The sequence below is a fragment of the Sphaerodactylus townsendi genome, linkage group LG03 (assembly GCF_021028975.2).
Source record: "Sphaerodactylus townsendi isolate TG3544 linkage group LG03, MPM_Stown_v2.3, whole genome shotgun sequence".
NCBI classification, from domain to species: Eukaryota; Metazoa; Chordata; class Lepidosauria; order Squamata; family Sphaerodactylidae; genus Sphaerodactylus; species Sphaerodactylus townsendi.
In genome coordinates, this window is record NC_059427.1 from 87,484,466 (window position 1) to 87,501,858 (window position 17,393).

Sequence of the window (17,393 nt, forward strand, 5' to 3'; positions counted from 1 at the left end):
GCAAACGACGACATTGGCACCCATCTAGTTCAGCATTCCATTTCCTAAAGTAGCTGAACAGATTTTTGAGAACCAACAAACATCTCACAAAGGGTGCAACTGCCCTCACTATAAGCACCAAGCAAGTGACATTCTGTCATACACAGCCTTTGATATGGATTACACAAAATTCTATGGATTACACATTATTAATATAGAGATTCCACAGAGGAATCTCTATATTAATGTATATTTGAATGCTGCCAGGCAAAATTACGAACGGTTAATCATTTACGGCTATCCAAAATAGATGGTTATTTTCAGACTGAAATTATGATACAGCAAAATTCTTCATATCACAAAATAAACTCAACAATAGTGGAATGTAAATAATCAAATGAAAAACAAATTATACTTGATTAATTTCTAATTTTCCCCTGCAGACAGACCCTTTCACTTGTACAGGAGGTGATAATTTCTGCTAATTCTCTATTTTCAAACCCCATGATATTCTAAGAGTCTTTCAACTCTCAAGCTCTGAAAGGAGCTGGGAAAGTGTGTGGGAAAGAACGGCGAAAGCAAGATGTTGGAAAGCCATGTTCTGCAAATGGAGCTCCCCCAACTGATGACAAAAAGTTAATCTCTTATGTATTCAATGACAGACAGAATGAAAGATGTTGGAAGATTCTGTATTCCAAAATGAAAACAAGCATGGATATGACCAAAGACTTGAATCCAAAAGAAAAAAGGCTGCTACAACATTTAGTTGACCAAAGATTCCAAATCTCCCTGAGATTTAAAAGAAGCTGCAACATATCCAGTAACTCATTTTGGGTAATACTTATTCATGGAGGGGGAAAATATCATTTCCACGGAACAAAAACCAGATTATTTTGAACCTTTAGTCAGTTAATTCAATTTCACAGGCACCATTTTTCTGGATTCAAGTCTTTAGCCATATCTTAATGTTCATCTGGATCCTTAGTTATGACATCTGAAATTTCCACACAACTTTATGAATACATATTAGAAATTTGGACTTTACAAACTTTGCTACTGTTCAAACTATTGTTGAAACAGGAATCCTCTATACCAGGGGTCTGCAACCTGTGGTGCTCCAGATGTTAATGGACTACAAATCCCATCAGCCCCTGCCAGCATGGCATGTCCATGAACATCTGGAGAGCCGCAGGTTGCAGACCCCTGCTCTATACCATCGTAGCCATTTTGAAAAGTCCTCCAGGGAGGGTGAATGATTCAAGACTGAATTTACCCACTCCTTTAATTTGCATTGGTAATATGCTCCAAAATACCAAAAAGTGCTAAGAACCTGTGCACATTACTGCTTGAAGCTGCATGACTTCCAAGAATGAATAATTGTAAAGGGCTGAATTCTAATATTTGGGGATTAGTAATGATCAGGATTCTTCACCAGCCACCTTGGAGGAGCTACAAGTTTCTTTGCTTACCTGGCTTTGTGTAGCTGTTTTGAACTGGAGGACCTCCAGGAGAAGAAACATAATGATAGCTTGTGGGCAGATCTGTATTCCCTGTTGATGACAGCAATGGCTGAGTTGCTGATGGATGAGCAAAATGGTTTGCTGGAGAGCCAACTGTTGACTGACTCAAAGGAGTCTGCCCATACTGCCAGTTTGAGTGTGCTGGGAAATTGACTCCAGAAGAAAAGCTACCAGAAGAGGTTGATACAGCAGCCGAGTTCTGCAAGGGAGGAGGCATATGGGCAATAGGTCCAGGTTGTATTGTTGCCATAGAAGATCCAGTAGGTGGTCTATTCAGAGTCTGCCCAGGTCCCTGATAATTACTAAAAGATGAAACAGGCTGTGAACTATCATAGTTATATAGTCCAGAAGTTGTATGCAGAGGATTCTTTGTCGTCATTTGGTGAGAGTACACACCTGGAACCCAAGAATTATATGCTTGTCCATCTGACATATGTGATGAATTCATCAATGAGCTTTGAACAGGACCTGCCAAGGGATTAGAAAAAAAACTTCAATTGCAAAATCACTATATAACAGATTTGTTGCCAATGATAAATCATGTTTCAAATACAGAAATGAGCAAAACAAGTTAGATGGACAGGGGAGAAAGCAACAGAAATCCTAGTAATATAACATTTTGCCAATCTGATATAATACAGTTTAACGTGACATTTGTTACAGCTCATCATCCTAAAAAGATGCTCACAGAAGGAATGAGACAATGCTTATTTAGTGGGTTAAACCGATTATACCTTTATACAAATTTACTATGAATATTAACATTATTGAGTATAATTCCACAATCAAAATTAATCTGGATTGAGTTTTCACATTATTTTCTGAAGTTAAGCCTCTGCTAAATGAAGATGCTAAAAAAAATAGGAAGGTAGCAAAGGCTTTGTTCTTTTGTTTAAAATTCATTTAAAAGGTACCTGAAAATATTTTACACTCAGCAATAACACACACACACACACACCCCAAAAAACCCCACACAGCATAATAAAGCAACTTTTCTGTCTATAAGGGAGAAGTTATCATTCTAGGGTTATTAACCTCCTACTGAGGTCTAGAAATCTAGAATTACAACTGATGTCCTGACAGCAGAGATCAGTTCTCCAAGAAAGATCAGCTCTCCCGACTACTTTGGAGGGTGGAGTTTCCGGTATCCTTCCCCTCCAAAAATTGCTGCCTCCATCTCCAACCTCTTGGAATTTCCATGCTCACTTAGGACCATAGGGGTCTGTAACAGGGTGGATGAAAATCAATGCTTTTTTAAAGTTAAATTGATTTTTTAAATCTTTTTTAGCTAAAATGCTTCAGAAGGAAAACTCTAGCTAGAGACAATTTTCCATTTAAGTTACACTATAGTCCAAAGGTTATTCAACATGAAATAAGGATGTGTTTTCAAATATGCAATACGAATTCCATTAATCTGTTCACGATGCCATGCTTTTCCAGAGGTTTCTGTATGATTACTTTGGGCAATTTTTCTATCTAGCTTGGTTTTGTAGTTCTCAAAACTGTGAATTTGTACCTGCAGAGATAACATGACTCTTCCTCACAGCAAAAATGTTGTAAAATGAATATACAGAATTAAGAAAAATACCTTAATTTCATTGCTCCTTTGCAAATCTACATGCACAAAATCAACCCCTTACTCTTAAGTGCTAAGTTTTAAAAAGTTCAATAAACAGAAGATTGTTTGGAGTGGAATAGATCAGCACAAGGAACTAAGGCGGATTCACCATGGGCCAAAAACAGCGGTGTGAAAACGGTGTAAACCCTTTTACACCATTTTAAACCATTTTACACCATTTTCACGCCTCTGTTTTTGGCCCATGCAGAATCCGCCAGTGTGTGAAGAGGGAACAGCAAGCAGTAAAAATGAAAATGAATATTTTTGTGCAGAATATTCTACAAGTCTTACAGTGCAATCCAGATTTGGGGGGGGGGGGGGGACAGCAAAGCACCACCCACAAAGGGAATTCAGGCAGTGCAGAAAGAAGGTAAATAAAAAAAACCTCCAGCCGCCTGAATCACCCCACTGGGGAAACAGGCTTATGCCACACATTTGCGTGGCATAAATCTGCAGGCCTGGAGGATGCCGTTCCTGGGCTGAACCACCGGTGGAAGCTGACTGAAGTCAGCTCCACCACCACCACCAACACACTGGCATCTGCTTGCTCCCCAGCAGCGCCCACTTCCAAGTTTGGCTACTGCTAAGCTGTGTGATGCCTAAAGCTGGCACATTTCTCCCCTCAGTTGGCGTAGGTGCCTTTGTTCTGTTTCACATTGCCAAAGGTAACCAATTCACCAACTGGGCTGTCCCAATTGGTTATTCCATCCACTGTTTATCACCAGTGAATAAAGTTGTATCAAATTCGAATCACTGTTTATGATCAACCAAAAAATCAGCAAATTAATTTCCTATATTGTAAGAAGTTGTGAAACACCACAGGATAGAAAAGTAGGCAAGGCAGCTGGTGTCATCCGATCAGTGAACATTTCCTAAAAGGACATGAGTGTTATACATATTTAAAATTTGCGTAGCAATCTTCTCTGGTCCTCTCCTGTGAACCACAAGGAAAAGCAAGATATAAATATTTTAATCAGCCAAAGATGGACAGGATTGCACCAATTTACAGTTGCACACACACAGAGACACTGCAATCTTTGGATAACACGACAGAATTCTGTTCTTCCATCTTGCAAACTTGCTAGTGTTGAGCCACACCAAATGTAGCAGTTATTTTCAGATCTGTTAGGATGGAGAAATATTCATGGGTTTTCTACAGCACCAAGAGATGATATACAAAGTTTTGAAGAATTGAGTCTATGGCATTACACCATTCTGAGATCCCTCCCTCCTCAACCCCCATCCACCCCAAGTTCCACCCCACCCTGCTCAGGAACTCCTGTTTTTTCCTAGCTTTGAGTTGGTAATCCTATCTCCTTCCCACCCAACAGCAAACTTACCTTTATCTCTCTCTCTTAAGGCCACCCACCCCCACATGCAGTTTTCCTACATAGGAAAACTGTTGTTGTGTTGTGCTGGCCACTGGGCAAGGTCCATTTGCATGATAAGGAGCCCACAAGGACTTGCAGAGTAGCAGCTCACTTTCCTTTCTATCTCCTCCCCACACTTTCCTTTTTCCCTGACAACCCCTAGGTTCTCTCCCTTTCCCTCCTTCATTCTCTCCTCAGCCATTCACCAACCTACCTTTTATCTGCCTCCCGCCTTCAGCTATGTTTCTTATTTATTAACTTCATTACTTGCTTTCTATTATTATTAGATTTCACAGCTGCCAGATCTTTAGCTGGTTGTTGGCCTTCATTACAATTTGAGCCTCACCCAGAGACTTAGGAAGTTGTAATGTATCGGCGTATTATTATTGTTGTTGTTGTTATTTCAATTTGATAAACTGCTCTACCCCCAAAAGGCTCAGAGAGGTGTACATGCCGAACAGGAAAACAATAAATTACAACTAAAAGAAAGAACAAATCGAATAGCCCCATTAAAATCAATAAAATACAATCAAATCAGTAAATTATACAGTACACATTTCTCCCCAGTGAGGTACAAAGCACTTCTGCTTTATTCTCCCCTACTCCTTTTAATACACACAACAACCCTGTGAGGGAAGTCAGACTTGAAGTATGTAACTGGCCCAAAATCACTTAGTGAGCTTCCACAACAAGATGGGGATTCAAATCTGGGTCTCCCAGACACTGCTCTAAAGCTCTGCTACACCACACTGGCTTTCATAGTGTGGCTGCTGTTGAACAGCAGTAGCCAGTCAGGCCTAGTAGAGTCATGCAAGTCAGGTGGTATCAAGTCACCCAGATGTTGCTTTGAGGTCCAGGGTTGCCAACCTTCAGGTGGGACCTGAAGATCTGTCAGAATTACAGCTGAACTCTCAATGACAGAGATCTGTTGATTAGAGAAAAGTACTGCATAGACTCTATATGGCATTATATTCAACCAAGGTCTCTCCCCTGCCCTCCTCTGAATCCACCACAAGACCTCCAGGAATTTCCCAACCTGTAGCAGGCAACCATAGTCAGGCCCGACCCTAATAAGTCTGCCCTGAAAGGTCAAAATAAGCGTGGAAAGGCCCTCCTCCCTGACTTTTTACTGACAGAACCAAGCCTTAAAAATGTGGCTGCCTAGCAATGGCCACCAAGGGAATCTGTTGTTTAAATGACAGGCATTTCTTTAATTTTTTAAAAACGCAATTTAAAAAAAGATTTCACATTGTTCCGCAAAACTGGGGATCCTACAGATTTGTAGAAAGATCTGTCTACCACATTCACAACTCCAGTCACCAGATTTAAGTAATCTCAGATTTGACTAACTGTGCTATTAGTACATAAGTTTTCTCATGTGTGTTTTTAATTGTTAGCCACCTTGGTGCCCCTGTAAGGGCAAAAAGGCAGGATACAAGTTTTATAAAGAAGGTAAATACTAAGTCAGGCCACTAGTTCAGCCAGTTTAGCATTGTCAGCTCTGAACATCAGCATACACTATGATCAAATCAAATAACATTATTTACACTCTTAGACCAGCAATGAAGAAATTAGCATTACTGCATACATTATTGTTTTACCCACAGATCATTTTATGCTCTGCTACTGGTTCTGAAATGGTGAACTTTCTGCATGTAAAGCATAAGCTCCAAGAATAAATTATGGCCCCAAGAATAAATTATAGCCCCTCTCCTTAGGCGTGTGAAAGCATGGACTCTATAAACTGCTGCCACAAATGTGTTAGCCTTAAGGTGCCACAGAACTCCTTGCTTTTAAAAATGTATTTGTCTTGTTTTGTAATAAGTTTTTAATGAGAATTAAGCTAAACCTTGTATTAATAAAAAGTTTATAATGCCCAAATACTACAGAGAATGTATATTTTGTGGATAAAATCTTACCCAAGTGTTAGATTACAGTGCTATATATTAGCCCAAATGTGTTCAAATTTTGTGAGACACATTTCCTTTCCCTGACAATGTACAGCATTTGAACTTGCATAAAAATTATGCACTTTCTGACAGGAATATTAAGCATTTGAAATGATAGACAGGTAAGGGTTATAAATCACAACTTAAAATAAAAAATCATTTCATGCATTTATTAATTTAGCTGAAGATGAAAGTTTAATTTTTGAAGTTAAAAATCTATTTTCCTTTTTTGCTATGATTTTGTATTTGACAAATACATAAAAGTCAAGAAAGGAAACGGTCTTTTACAAAGGTTCATAATAAGCAGACAGATAAATCATACATTTTCTCACATTTTTCTGTTAATGTTTAGGATACAGTATTGGGTCCAGAGTGGATTTGCAAGTTGGCCAACAAACTCAGCTACAACTTGTGGGTGTCCAGTTACTTAGCAATATAAGATTAGGTGGATGACAGTCTGGAAAAGAACATATTTTATGATTTGTAAAGTATAGATCAGAACCCATAAAATGAATGTGAACATCCAGTGAAGATTAAGCTTACTGGAATATGACCCTGACTCTGTGGCAACTTTAGCACTGTAACAGGGTCTAATCCCGTGGTGGCGAACCTTTGGCACTCCAGATGTTATGACTACAATTCCCATCAGCCCCTGCCAGCATGGCCAATTGGCCATACTGGAAGGCTGATGGGAATTGTAGTCCATAACATCTGGAGTGCCAAAGGTTCGCCACCACTGGTCTAATCTATTCAAAGGTTGTGGACTTCTGCCATCTGACAACAAAACACCAACTTTATTATCAATAAAACTGGCAGCCTTGACAGAATACTTCTGAGATCTTTTTCTTCATTCCAGTATTAGTACCTTCCGTTTTTTCTGCCTTTTTTGACTCCTGAAGAAGTGTGAATGAAGGTATGATCTTAGAACAGAAACTGTCTAATACATTTTAAAATGTAAAGCTTCACACATCTCGATTATCTCAGTGTTTTCCTTAATATTCCTTGATGACCTCACTTGATTATGCTGGGTTACCTATTGCTTCTCATTTGTTAAATTCAAACATTCAAAATTGTGCATGTTGAACAACAGCACCTTCTTGCTCCAGCTGGCAGACTGCTATTTCTTTGTACATTGTTCTGTTCCAACTGCGGTTCAGAATAAAAGCTGTCATTCTGTATAAGCCTCTCACAATGCTGGTAAAACACAAACTACATTCAAAGGCCAGTACTATGCATTCAAACTAATATTAAGACCCTCTCAAAAGACAAAGGAATAAGTTCTGTTTTTATGAAGTTTCACTATTTTAAGACTGCTATTTTATTATTTGGAGGTATTCTAAATGCAAGAACCCAATTCCCGCATACCATGTCAAGATTCTCTGACTGCCAAATGTACAAAACCAAAAGCTAACCATGACAACTAAATGACATTCTAAATACTATTATTTTCTTCACTTATCCCAAAGTCAGAATGTTTTTCAAAGGCAAAATCATGCATAGATTTCAGAAGACTGGTTTAGAAGCCAAGGCAATCATGTCTGCATTTAGCAACATTAATTTAGATGAACTAGTGTGCAACACTCCACATGTCTTTACACATCAGTCTACAGTCATCAAAGAGCAGAACACTGCACGTTCTCCTAAGCCCAATTACCATGCTTCTGTGAGATCAGGGAAGAAACATTTTTTTCATTTCCAAAACTTCTTCCTGAAAACAGAACACTTAGAACAATAATACACTGGATGCTTTCAGAAAACACTTGGAAAATGTTGTTTCTGTGAGCACCCATCCAATCTTGTAAATATGTAAGGAAATAGGTCTAAAGATTGCTCAGTAAATCTGCTTCACCCAGAAAGATGTGTGGGTGGGTGTACATGTGGGTGAAAGGGCATAGTTCACATAGTTCTCCACCCAGTCTCTGATGACATCTTCAGTTACACAGGGATGATGACAAAATTCAGTGATCAGAGAGATAAAAGATAATCAATGTTACGTGGACATATTTAAAGTCTCATACGGGAGACCCTGCTTCCTCATACAGGGTTGTGGGGAACATTTAAGCAAACAAAGCCTCTTAATATAAGTGTCCCCCTGACTGTGCATTTAAAAGCCTATCTCTAAAAGGTACACAATGCAGTGAAGCTTGGTTATTATAGTTCCCAGACTTATTTCTGGAATACCAATTCAACTCCATGGCTTTCCAGCAAAACAGATTTAAAACAATTTATAGAATACAGTTAATGGGTTCTGGCTGGAACTAATTTAATTATGTGCTAGAATAACATATTTAACTATGTGTTTTAATGTTTCCTAGATGGTTGTTTTTGTACTGTACCTGTTGTTGTCACTTACCTGCATCCTAGTTGTGTCAGGAGAAGAATCAGATATGTCACCAAGTGTCCCAAATACATAAACTTGTCAAGGGCATCTAAGTATACTATGAGAGATCTTCAGCCACCCTACTATTAACCCTTGTCAACACCGTAAGCCCAAGAAGGGGTCTAAAGGCCATCATGAAAGCAAATTATCTCAGCAAACTTCACAGCATTCCAGTCAGGAGGACTGCTGCCTACAGAAGGGCGGATAAAGAATTCACAAATTAATTTAGTTCACAAAGAGAGGGCGAAAGGCTCTCCACACAAGACTCTGCTACGTGGCCTTTGATTCAAAGTCCAGTCGGCAAACTCAGCCTGGATGCTTCAGGCCTCAAACGAACCTAGAGTGGGGCGATCCCGTAGCCCAAATGCCGATGACCCGGAGAGAGATCTACTCTTAGCCCCATTCACAGACGAAAGACAGTCAAGGGGGAAGGGGGGTGAGGAACAAGCGAGAGCGACCCTTCTGGACTCGGATCTCACACACGGGCAGTTTCACTGCGGCCGGCCGAGCCAGGACGGAGGCACCCTCGGACACTCCACACAGAACACCCCTGATGCCCCTAGCGCGGCCGGGCGTCACTCACCGTTGCTGTACGGCTGCGGCTGCTCAGCCCCATTCTGGCTGCCAAACGCGGGTCTCCCCGACTGGGCCATGGCGGCGGTGGCAGGGGAGTCCGCGTCCCGGCGCCTGTGACTGCAGGCCGGGCCCCAGCGCCAAGCCCAGTGCAGGAGGGCGGGGAGAGACTCACGCTCACACCGGAAAGGACCAGAGCGAACGCGCAAGCGCACTACGTACACGTGGCACTTCCGGGACAGAGCGTTCCGCAGCGGTGGGCGTGGCGTCTGTCTAAAAACCTGCGGTCCTTCCACGCTTTAACTTAAAGGGGCAGGAGGAGACGAATATCGTGTTTATTTCGCTACTCTGGATCTTGTCAACACTTAAATCCGTTTCAGGAGGGTTCTAGAATGTAAAGTTTAAACAGCCGTAAAGAAGGTCTGGGATATACCAAACTAGCTGTGTCGAGAAGACGTGCGGAGTGATTTTGCTTCACTTCCCAAGAGCAAACAGCACTTCTCCCCCGAATTTCGTATTAAGTTTCTGCTTAAAATTAGTCTGTAAGGAGAGTTGAGTTTAAGAATTTCTCGCTCTGGGTTTTAGAAATTCTGACAACAGGAGAAATTTTCCTGCTTCAAAAGAGTCATGTGACGCGCCTTACAAGACGGAAAAATCTGATTTATCTACAAGGCGTTATTAAAAGATTAAAAAGTGAAATAATGTGCTTGATGCAATCGAGCGATATTTGATCGATTTTTTTCCTCTTTGTACGTTTGGAATCATTTCGTGCTGGAAGGCAATCGTTTTCCCTTGTGGGAAAGTTTAATGAGGAAGGGCAGGGTCAATAAAGATTCAAATAATTGATATTTTGCTCTTCCTGTGAAAGACAATCTGGCGTATTGAAACACTTTCAGTTTTCAGCACATGAACAGTTAAGTCCAAGAACACACTGAGATTTTGTTCCTTTCCCACTAATGTCAGCTGAGCTTTTTTTGTTCTTTTGTTGGTTTTAACAGAAGGTATTACGTGGCTTTTGGGTTTCGATTATTAAAATGCAAGTTGTTTCTCTTTTTAAAAAAAAAATTAAATCACAAATTAATTGTCCCTAACAATTAAATGGCTAATGTGTAGCGTAAATCTATGGTCATTTTCTCAGAACAGTTGTACAGACTTCAATGGGAACTGCTCCCATTTACGTGCACATAAGATTGCCACCCCAATTCTTTCTCTTGTTTGCATAACAGAGCATTCTATTCACAGAAAATTACTTAGAAGAAGGGGAAATGTTTGGTTCTGTCACCAGTTAACCAAGTTGTTAAGGATACCAACCTTATGTTAATTGGTAATAAATACATTTATTTACCAAGCACTGGAAGCTTCAAGAAAGAGATGAAGTTTGAAAAGAAGTATTGTACTATGAGAAGGATCAAAGTTCATCCAACATCCTTATTCTCATGCTGTAATCCATCTCCTAGATTACTTATTTCATTCAGCCTGCTTGAATGCAGGGTTTTAGCATACAGTCTGATTGCTGGTTTAAGTTTCATGTAGCTAATCATTTTAGCATAGCAGAACATAACACTTGGACCTAATTTACTTTCCCATCGTAGCCACAATCCAGCATTGACTGAACAAATTTAAACATATTACAATCAACAGATCTAAAGGTACAATCCTATGCATGGGTCTCATCAAACTCAGCAGGGCACACTACCTTAGCACTCAAGTATGTAATTCTTTCTTGAATTCTGGTTCATAGGAATTTTAAAATTCATAGAAAATTGTAAAGTTGATATGTTGGGAATTATATTTGGGATCTCCAACATGGAAAGCTTAGTGTATTCTTCCACATTGAAGTCATGATTATGCCTTATATTCATCTGCCCTGGTAGACCAATTTTGAGATCAATGACACTCGGATCCCGTATTCTAGTTCTGTTTCAGGCCTGAAACTTCAGGCCTAGTTTGCCTCTGACTAGATTTTTAGCCAGGAAAAACTGACAACGGTAGGAGAAGAGGAAGACCCAACATGAGGTGGATTGACTTCGTAAAAGAAACAGAGTTTGCAAGACCTGAACAATAATAATATGTTGTGGAGGTCATCAGTTCTTAGCATTGCCATAAGTTGGAAATGACTTGAAAAGACTTAACACAAACACCAGTACTGCCAGCTCTGACTGGCAGCAGTTCTCCCAGTTCTTAGGTGAAGTTATTTCTAGCTAAATCCCTTTTAACTGGAGATGCTGGAGGCTGAACCTGGGATCTCGGACATGCAGAGCATGATTGGGCTCTACCTCCAAGCTAAGCCTGTTTTCTGACCCACACGAGTGACCAGAGTCTTTGAAAATCAGGCCTGATACTACATGCGTATCCCTGTACTTTAATCTGCTTTGCCTCTAACTGAACTTTTTTTCTTGGTCACATTAGAGAAGAGACAGAATGTTGGGAGTTATCTATATAGAAAGAGAGTGAGCGAGCAAGAGATGCAGATGAAGTCTGTAAAAGATCACTGTAAAAGATCACATCTCCAAAGAGTTCCTGATTGTGAAAGAGTTGCCTTTTCTTGATGGGAGGAGAAAGACTTCCTGACTGTGAAAGAGTTGCCTTTTCTTGATGGGAGTTTGGGGAGGAGTAGGACCTTGGTGGGGTATAATTCTATAGAGTCCACCCTCCAAAACAACTATTTTCTCTAGGGAGACTGATGTCTAATGCCTGGAGATGTTCTTATTCTGGGAGATCTCCAGGAATGACAACCCTGAATAACAGCCAAGAATAGCCTGTGAGGGGAGGGGCAGCATAGAAATTGAATTATTATTATTGTTGTTTAATTTTTAAAAATATCACATATGCCAGTTCTTTAGCTGTTTGTTGGCCTTTCATTACAATTTGAGCCTCACCCATAGGCCTAGGAAGTTGTAACATATCAGTGTAGTATTCGTGCGGATTCCAGCCTGGTTGCCTTCTGTATCTGACTGATGTTGATTTGAAGATGTTTCAAGTACTGTCCTAGTGTTTTCAGAATGGTGCCCAGGTTGTCGATTACCACTGGGACAACCTCAGCTGGTTTGTGCCATAGTCACTGTATCTTGATTTTCAGATCTTGGTATTTAGTGACCTCATTTTCTTTTTCAATGATCCTGCTGTCTCTAGGTATTGCTATGTTGATGATGGTCACTTTCGTGTCCTCGATCACTGTGATATCCTGTGTATTATGTGCCAGCACTTTGTCCATTTGGATTAGGAAGTCCCACCTTATCATTTTCTGTGACTTTCTCTGGACAATGATCCCACCAGTTTCTAGTTGTCCTAATGTTGTAATTCTTGCATAAATTTCAGTGGATCATCTTGGCCACTGAGTTGTGCCTCTGTTTGTACTCAGTCTGGGTGATCTTTTTGCAGTAGCTGAGTACATGATCTACAGTTTCATCAGCTTCCTTGCACAATCTTCCCTTTGCATCATCTGAGGATTTTGCGATTCTGGCCTTGATCATATTTGATCACAGTATGTAACAGACTTCCCTCTGTGATACACCTCTGAAGATGCCAGCCACAGATGCAGGCAAAACATTAGGAACAAGATCCACCAGACCATGGCCACACAGCCCGGAAAACCCACCCAAATCAGTTGATCATATTTGTCTGAATAGCCTGCTCTTGAGCAGCTAAAATCAGTGATTCAGTTTCCTTTTTCAAAATTCTAGTTGTTAACCACAGTCAGATCTTTTTTGTTATCCACCTTGTCTTTGATCTTCTCCAGAAATTGGCCATTCAATGCTTTGTTGTGGCAGCTTTCAGTTCTCATTTTAATCACATTTTTTCTGTGTTCCTGTTTGGTTCTCCGGGCTCTCAATAAAAGTCTGTTCTTTACTTCAGTCAATGCCTGTTCCTGTCTTTCATTCACATAATTGGCCAGCCCATGTTTCTCCTCTTCCACTGTTTGCTTTACTTGCAGTAACTCTCTGCCAACAGATCTTCAGGGAAGGTATACCGTAGTCTATCAGTATCACTATGTGGATGTAAGGCATAGTGTATTGTCATAAGCGTCTTGAGTTTTTCTATCCAACACATCCAAATCAGCCTGTGTCCAGTTTATGTTTCCAGCAATGTACCTTGATGGTATTCCTAACATTTAATTTGGATTTCAAAATTTTCCTAACCCTCTGGGTGTATTTTCTGCTGACCACAGACTTCACTTGCCTGTGCTTTATGTTATCAGCTGCAAAATGCCCAGGTATTTATAGGCTTCCTTTTGGTTACACTTGATTAGTTGGCTTTCAGGCATTTTTATGTTGTCACTCTCAGTAATCTTGCCCTTCTTTATTGCCACAGTGGCATACTTTTCCAGGCGAAACTCCATCAAAATGTATTTGCTGAATATTCAGACTGTGTTCATTAATGACTGGATTTCTGTGTCTGATTTCTTGTAGAGCTTCAAATCATCTATGTACAACAAATGTGAGATTTTTTTCTGAGTCTTTAGCCATTTGATATCCCAACTTTGTTTTCTTTAAAATCACTGTTAGTAGGATCATGGTGATGATAAATAATAAGAGCGATGGTGAATCACCTTGGAAAATTCCTTGCTTGATATTGACTTCAAACTTCTGTCGCTAAGGCTACTTGACATTGAAAATCAATTGCTTTCTACTCAATACATGAAGGGCATTTTACCGGAGGGCTCCCACCCTCTTCCCTTCAGTAAAGGGCTACCAAGGTACTTTTACAATATATCTTCACCATATCTCCGACGTACCCTAATGCTAGCCCGACTAAATGCCCTACCTTCAGCAGTCCTGAGTGGCAGATTTCTCCAGATCCCATACCAACAAAGAACGTGTCCCTGCTCACAAAAAGCCATCGAAACAATTGAGCACATCCTCCTAGATTGCGAACTATATACTTCATCTAGAAGACAATAGACCCATACACTGAGAACTATGCCAACTCACCAGACAAGGTTAAATCCTTCTTTCTGCTTTGTGATCAGTCTCCTCAGAGATCCCTAGACGTTGCCAAATTTCTGGTGCTGGCACAGCAGATTCGTCACAGATTTTAGTTTATTTATTTATTTATTGTTTTAACTGCTGGAAATGTCCGAACCTACTTATTTTAACTTGATTCTCCTCAACCTCCCTGTTGTATTTTAAACTTATGCCAATAAAAAGGTTGATGATGATGATGATGATGATGATATTGACTGTTCCATAGTTTTCATTTCCAACTGTCAATTCAGTTCTCCACTTTCTCATTGCTTTTTCAGTGAATATTTGTATGTTTTTGATGATACCAATTATTTTCAAGCCTTTCGTGATCCAACTATGGGGCTGTGAGTCGAATGCCTTCTTGTAATCGATCCAGACCATATGCAAATTTGCTCGATTCTTGCAGTTCTCCATTATCATTTTGTCTATCAGGAGTTGATCTTTTGTACCTCTGCTCCTCCTTTTGTTCCCTTTTTGCTCCACCATTTGGATGTTATTGGCTTCCAAGTAGTGCATGATGTTATCCGCTATTATACTGGTGAGCAGTTTGAACATTGTGGACATACATGTTATTTGCCTGTAGTTTCCAGGTGTTGTCCCTTTGGCTGGATCTTTCTGAATCAAGTGTGTCTTCCCAGTTGTTAGCCATTCATCGATTTCATCATTTTGCATGGTTTCACTGAACTGCTTGGCCATTGTTGGATGTAAACTGGTCAGGTATTTGAGCCAGAAGACATGCAGTTGATCATGTCCAGGTGATGTCAGTTTTTCACTTCCTTGACTCAATTTGCTATCATAGCAGTTGTTAGTTCCAGTTCTTGCATTTGTTTTTTGCCAACACTTTCCTCAAAAATCTTTATCCACTGTGCCTTCTTCTTGTAATCCTTCTGGTTTTCCCACAGACCTTTCCAAAACTGAAGAGCTGCAATTTTCTCTGGTTTTACACTTTTGATGTTGATATTTGTGTTGAGGCTTTGGTAGAAATGCATTTAATCTGATTGAAATTGCTAATTTTGTACTGGATGATTCTTGCTTCATATCTTTCAATTTTTCTTGCTGTAGCTGTAATTTGTTGTTTGTCAATCTCCAACACTTAAGCCTTGCTGATCAAAAGTATAGTTGACCAAGGAATGAAGAGTCACCCTGTCTCTACTGGAAGAGGTAACTAGCAGATCTTTGGAAGTGGGTGTCTTTAACCGCAAATAATATTCACTCTTCCTGGAAAATCGAGATCTGGGTGCAGTTACCCCTGGTCTGATAACATCCAGATTAGATTACCACAATGTGCTTTATGGGAGATGATTCTGAAGACTATTCAGAAACACCATTTGGTACAGAATGCAACTACAAGATTGTTAGTTGGTATATTTTTATGAGAACATAGACATCAAAATTTAAAGGAACTTTGCAGACTCATTTTATTGCCAAGCACCATTCAAAGTACATGGACATGACTTAAAGCCAACACAGCACCCAAGGATCCTTTGATGCCAGTGGAAGAATTGGGGGATGGGAACTCAATGGCTTGCAGTAGTGTGAGTGAGCTGGGGGGTGAGTGGTAAAGACCCATACTGCCTTACTTTTACCCCTGCTTCCAATGGATATCAACCTTTTCTACTTAGTGCACAGCTGGGTTCAGAAATGCTGAAAAACTCATGGATACTACCTCCGCATTACTTGCAATGTATTGAGGTGCAGCAAGTTAAGAGTACACAAGAAGTAGCAAGTCAGTAACTAGGATGAGGTAAGGGACTCGGTTATGAATATTCAGTACCTTAGAATAGTCTGCCATCATGTTTAGCTGCCAACAACTGATTTAAAATTATCATGAATAAAGTCATTATGAACGAGCAAATTCAGGACATGGCTTTTGTAAAATGAAAAAGAAGGAATAAAACTGGGGAAAAATGGTATCAAGCTTCCCCTTTTTGTTAGTGATGTCAAGTCACTTTGGCTTTGTTTTTAGACATCGGCCATTATAGGCTGGTGATTCTCAGTCTACTCTACCTCACAGGGTTATTTTGAAGATACTATAGAGGGGAAACTTATGACTGCTGGTCTGCGCTCCGTGGAAGAGTAAATTAAAAAGGCACAATAGACAAAACAGATTAAAGAGCTTTAATTTCTCATTCACAATCATCAATACCCATCAATTCTTTTTCTTTCATTCACCATTATGATTAATGTAGGGGAAACAGGCTTTTAAGTTTTTGTTCAGTTAGCACAGTTGCATTTGCAAGTGCACTTAAAAGATGCTGAGCAATTTAAAAAGGCATTCAAAGCAATGCTGTCTAGATGACCACACGATATAATTATGCTTCCTTTTTCAAAAGTTGCTTTTGAAGCCCCAGTAAAATTGGCTAGGTAAATAATTGTTGGGGCTAATAATCCAAAACAAAACAATTGAGGGAATAAGGCTCGGATGCAATTCATCAACATATTGGACCAAAGGTTAAATGTGGATGTCCACCGCTGGATTGAACTGTTGACGTGCCACCCACACCGAGGTATTTGGGGCCATGGCTTGTAGGTGGAAGAAAGGCAATCCCCATGCACAGATTGGCCTGGGCTGCAAATAGTTGGTCGGGCATCTGTCTTTACATCAGGAATTGGCGTGCGGCAGTCGAGCAAAAATCATGAAGAAGCTCGACGGCTACAAAGGTCAGCTCGCTTTAGTCCCAGCAAGAGCGCCCTGCCACAGACAACCTGAGCGCCGCCGCTCCTGCGTGATCAGCCGGACAGTAGGGCCCGGAAGGAAGGAGCCGGAGAGGGGCGGAGCCGAAAGAAGAGAGGAGAAGGGAAGAACGGAGCGGTCTCCGGGCTCCTGTGTTGGTGCCGGCTGGAGTTGTAGACGGAGCGGCCCGGATCTTAGGCTTTTAGCCGCGGGTGAGTTGGCTCTGGCGGCGGGAGTGGAAGGATGCTGCGCAAGGCTCAGGATCTCCTTCCAGCACCACTGGGGTTTCTCGCATCCCACTCTTCCACCCTGGCCCGTCCTTGTGTTCTCCCAGCCGAAGGCTGTGTCTCTCCTATCCATTTCGCT

At 40.6% G+C, this 17,393-nt stretch overlaps 2 protein-coding genes across 3 annotated transcripts in view; one reads left to right on the top strand and one right to left on the bottom strand.

Moving 5' to 3' along the window:
* SEC24A (SEC24 homolog A, COPII coat complex component) overlaps positions 1–9,576 on the bottom strand; it is a 46,143-nt gene extending 36,567 nt beyond the window's left edge. For both annotated transcript variants that reach the window (XM_048492117.1, XM_048492116.1), the window contains exons 1-2: positions 9,400–9,576; positions 1,449–1,967 (exon numbers count right to left, since the gene is read on the bottom strand). In XM_048492117.1, coding sequence (XP_048348074.1) covers positions 1,449–1,967; positions 9,400–9,469 — 589 coding nt within the window. In that variant the 5' untranslated portion in view covers positions 9,470–9,576. The remainder of the gene's footprint in view (positions 1–1,448; positions 1,968–9,399) is intronic.
* Positions 9,577–17,069: 7,493 nt separating this feature from the next.
* The window catches only part of SAR1B (secretion associated Ras related GTPase 1B), a 47,837-nt gene continuing 47,513 nt past the window's right edge, over positions 17,070–17,393 (top strand). Inside the window, exon 1 of the mRNA XM_048487379.1 lies at positions 17,070–17,239. The gene's annotated coding sequence lies outside the window, so the exon portion shown is untranslated. The remainder of the gene's footprint in view (positions 17,240–17,393) is intronic.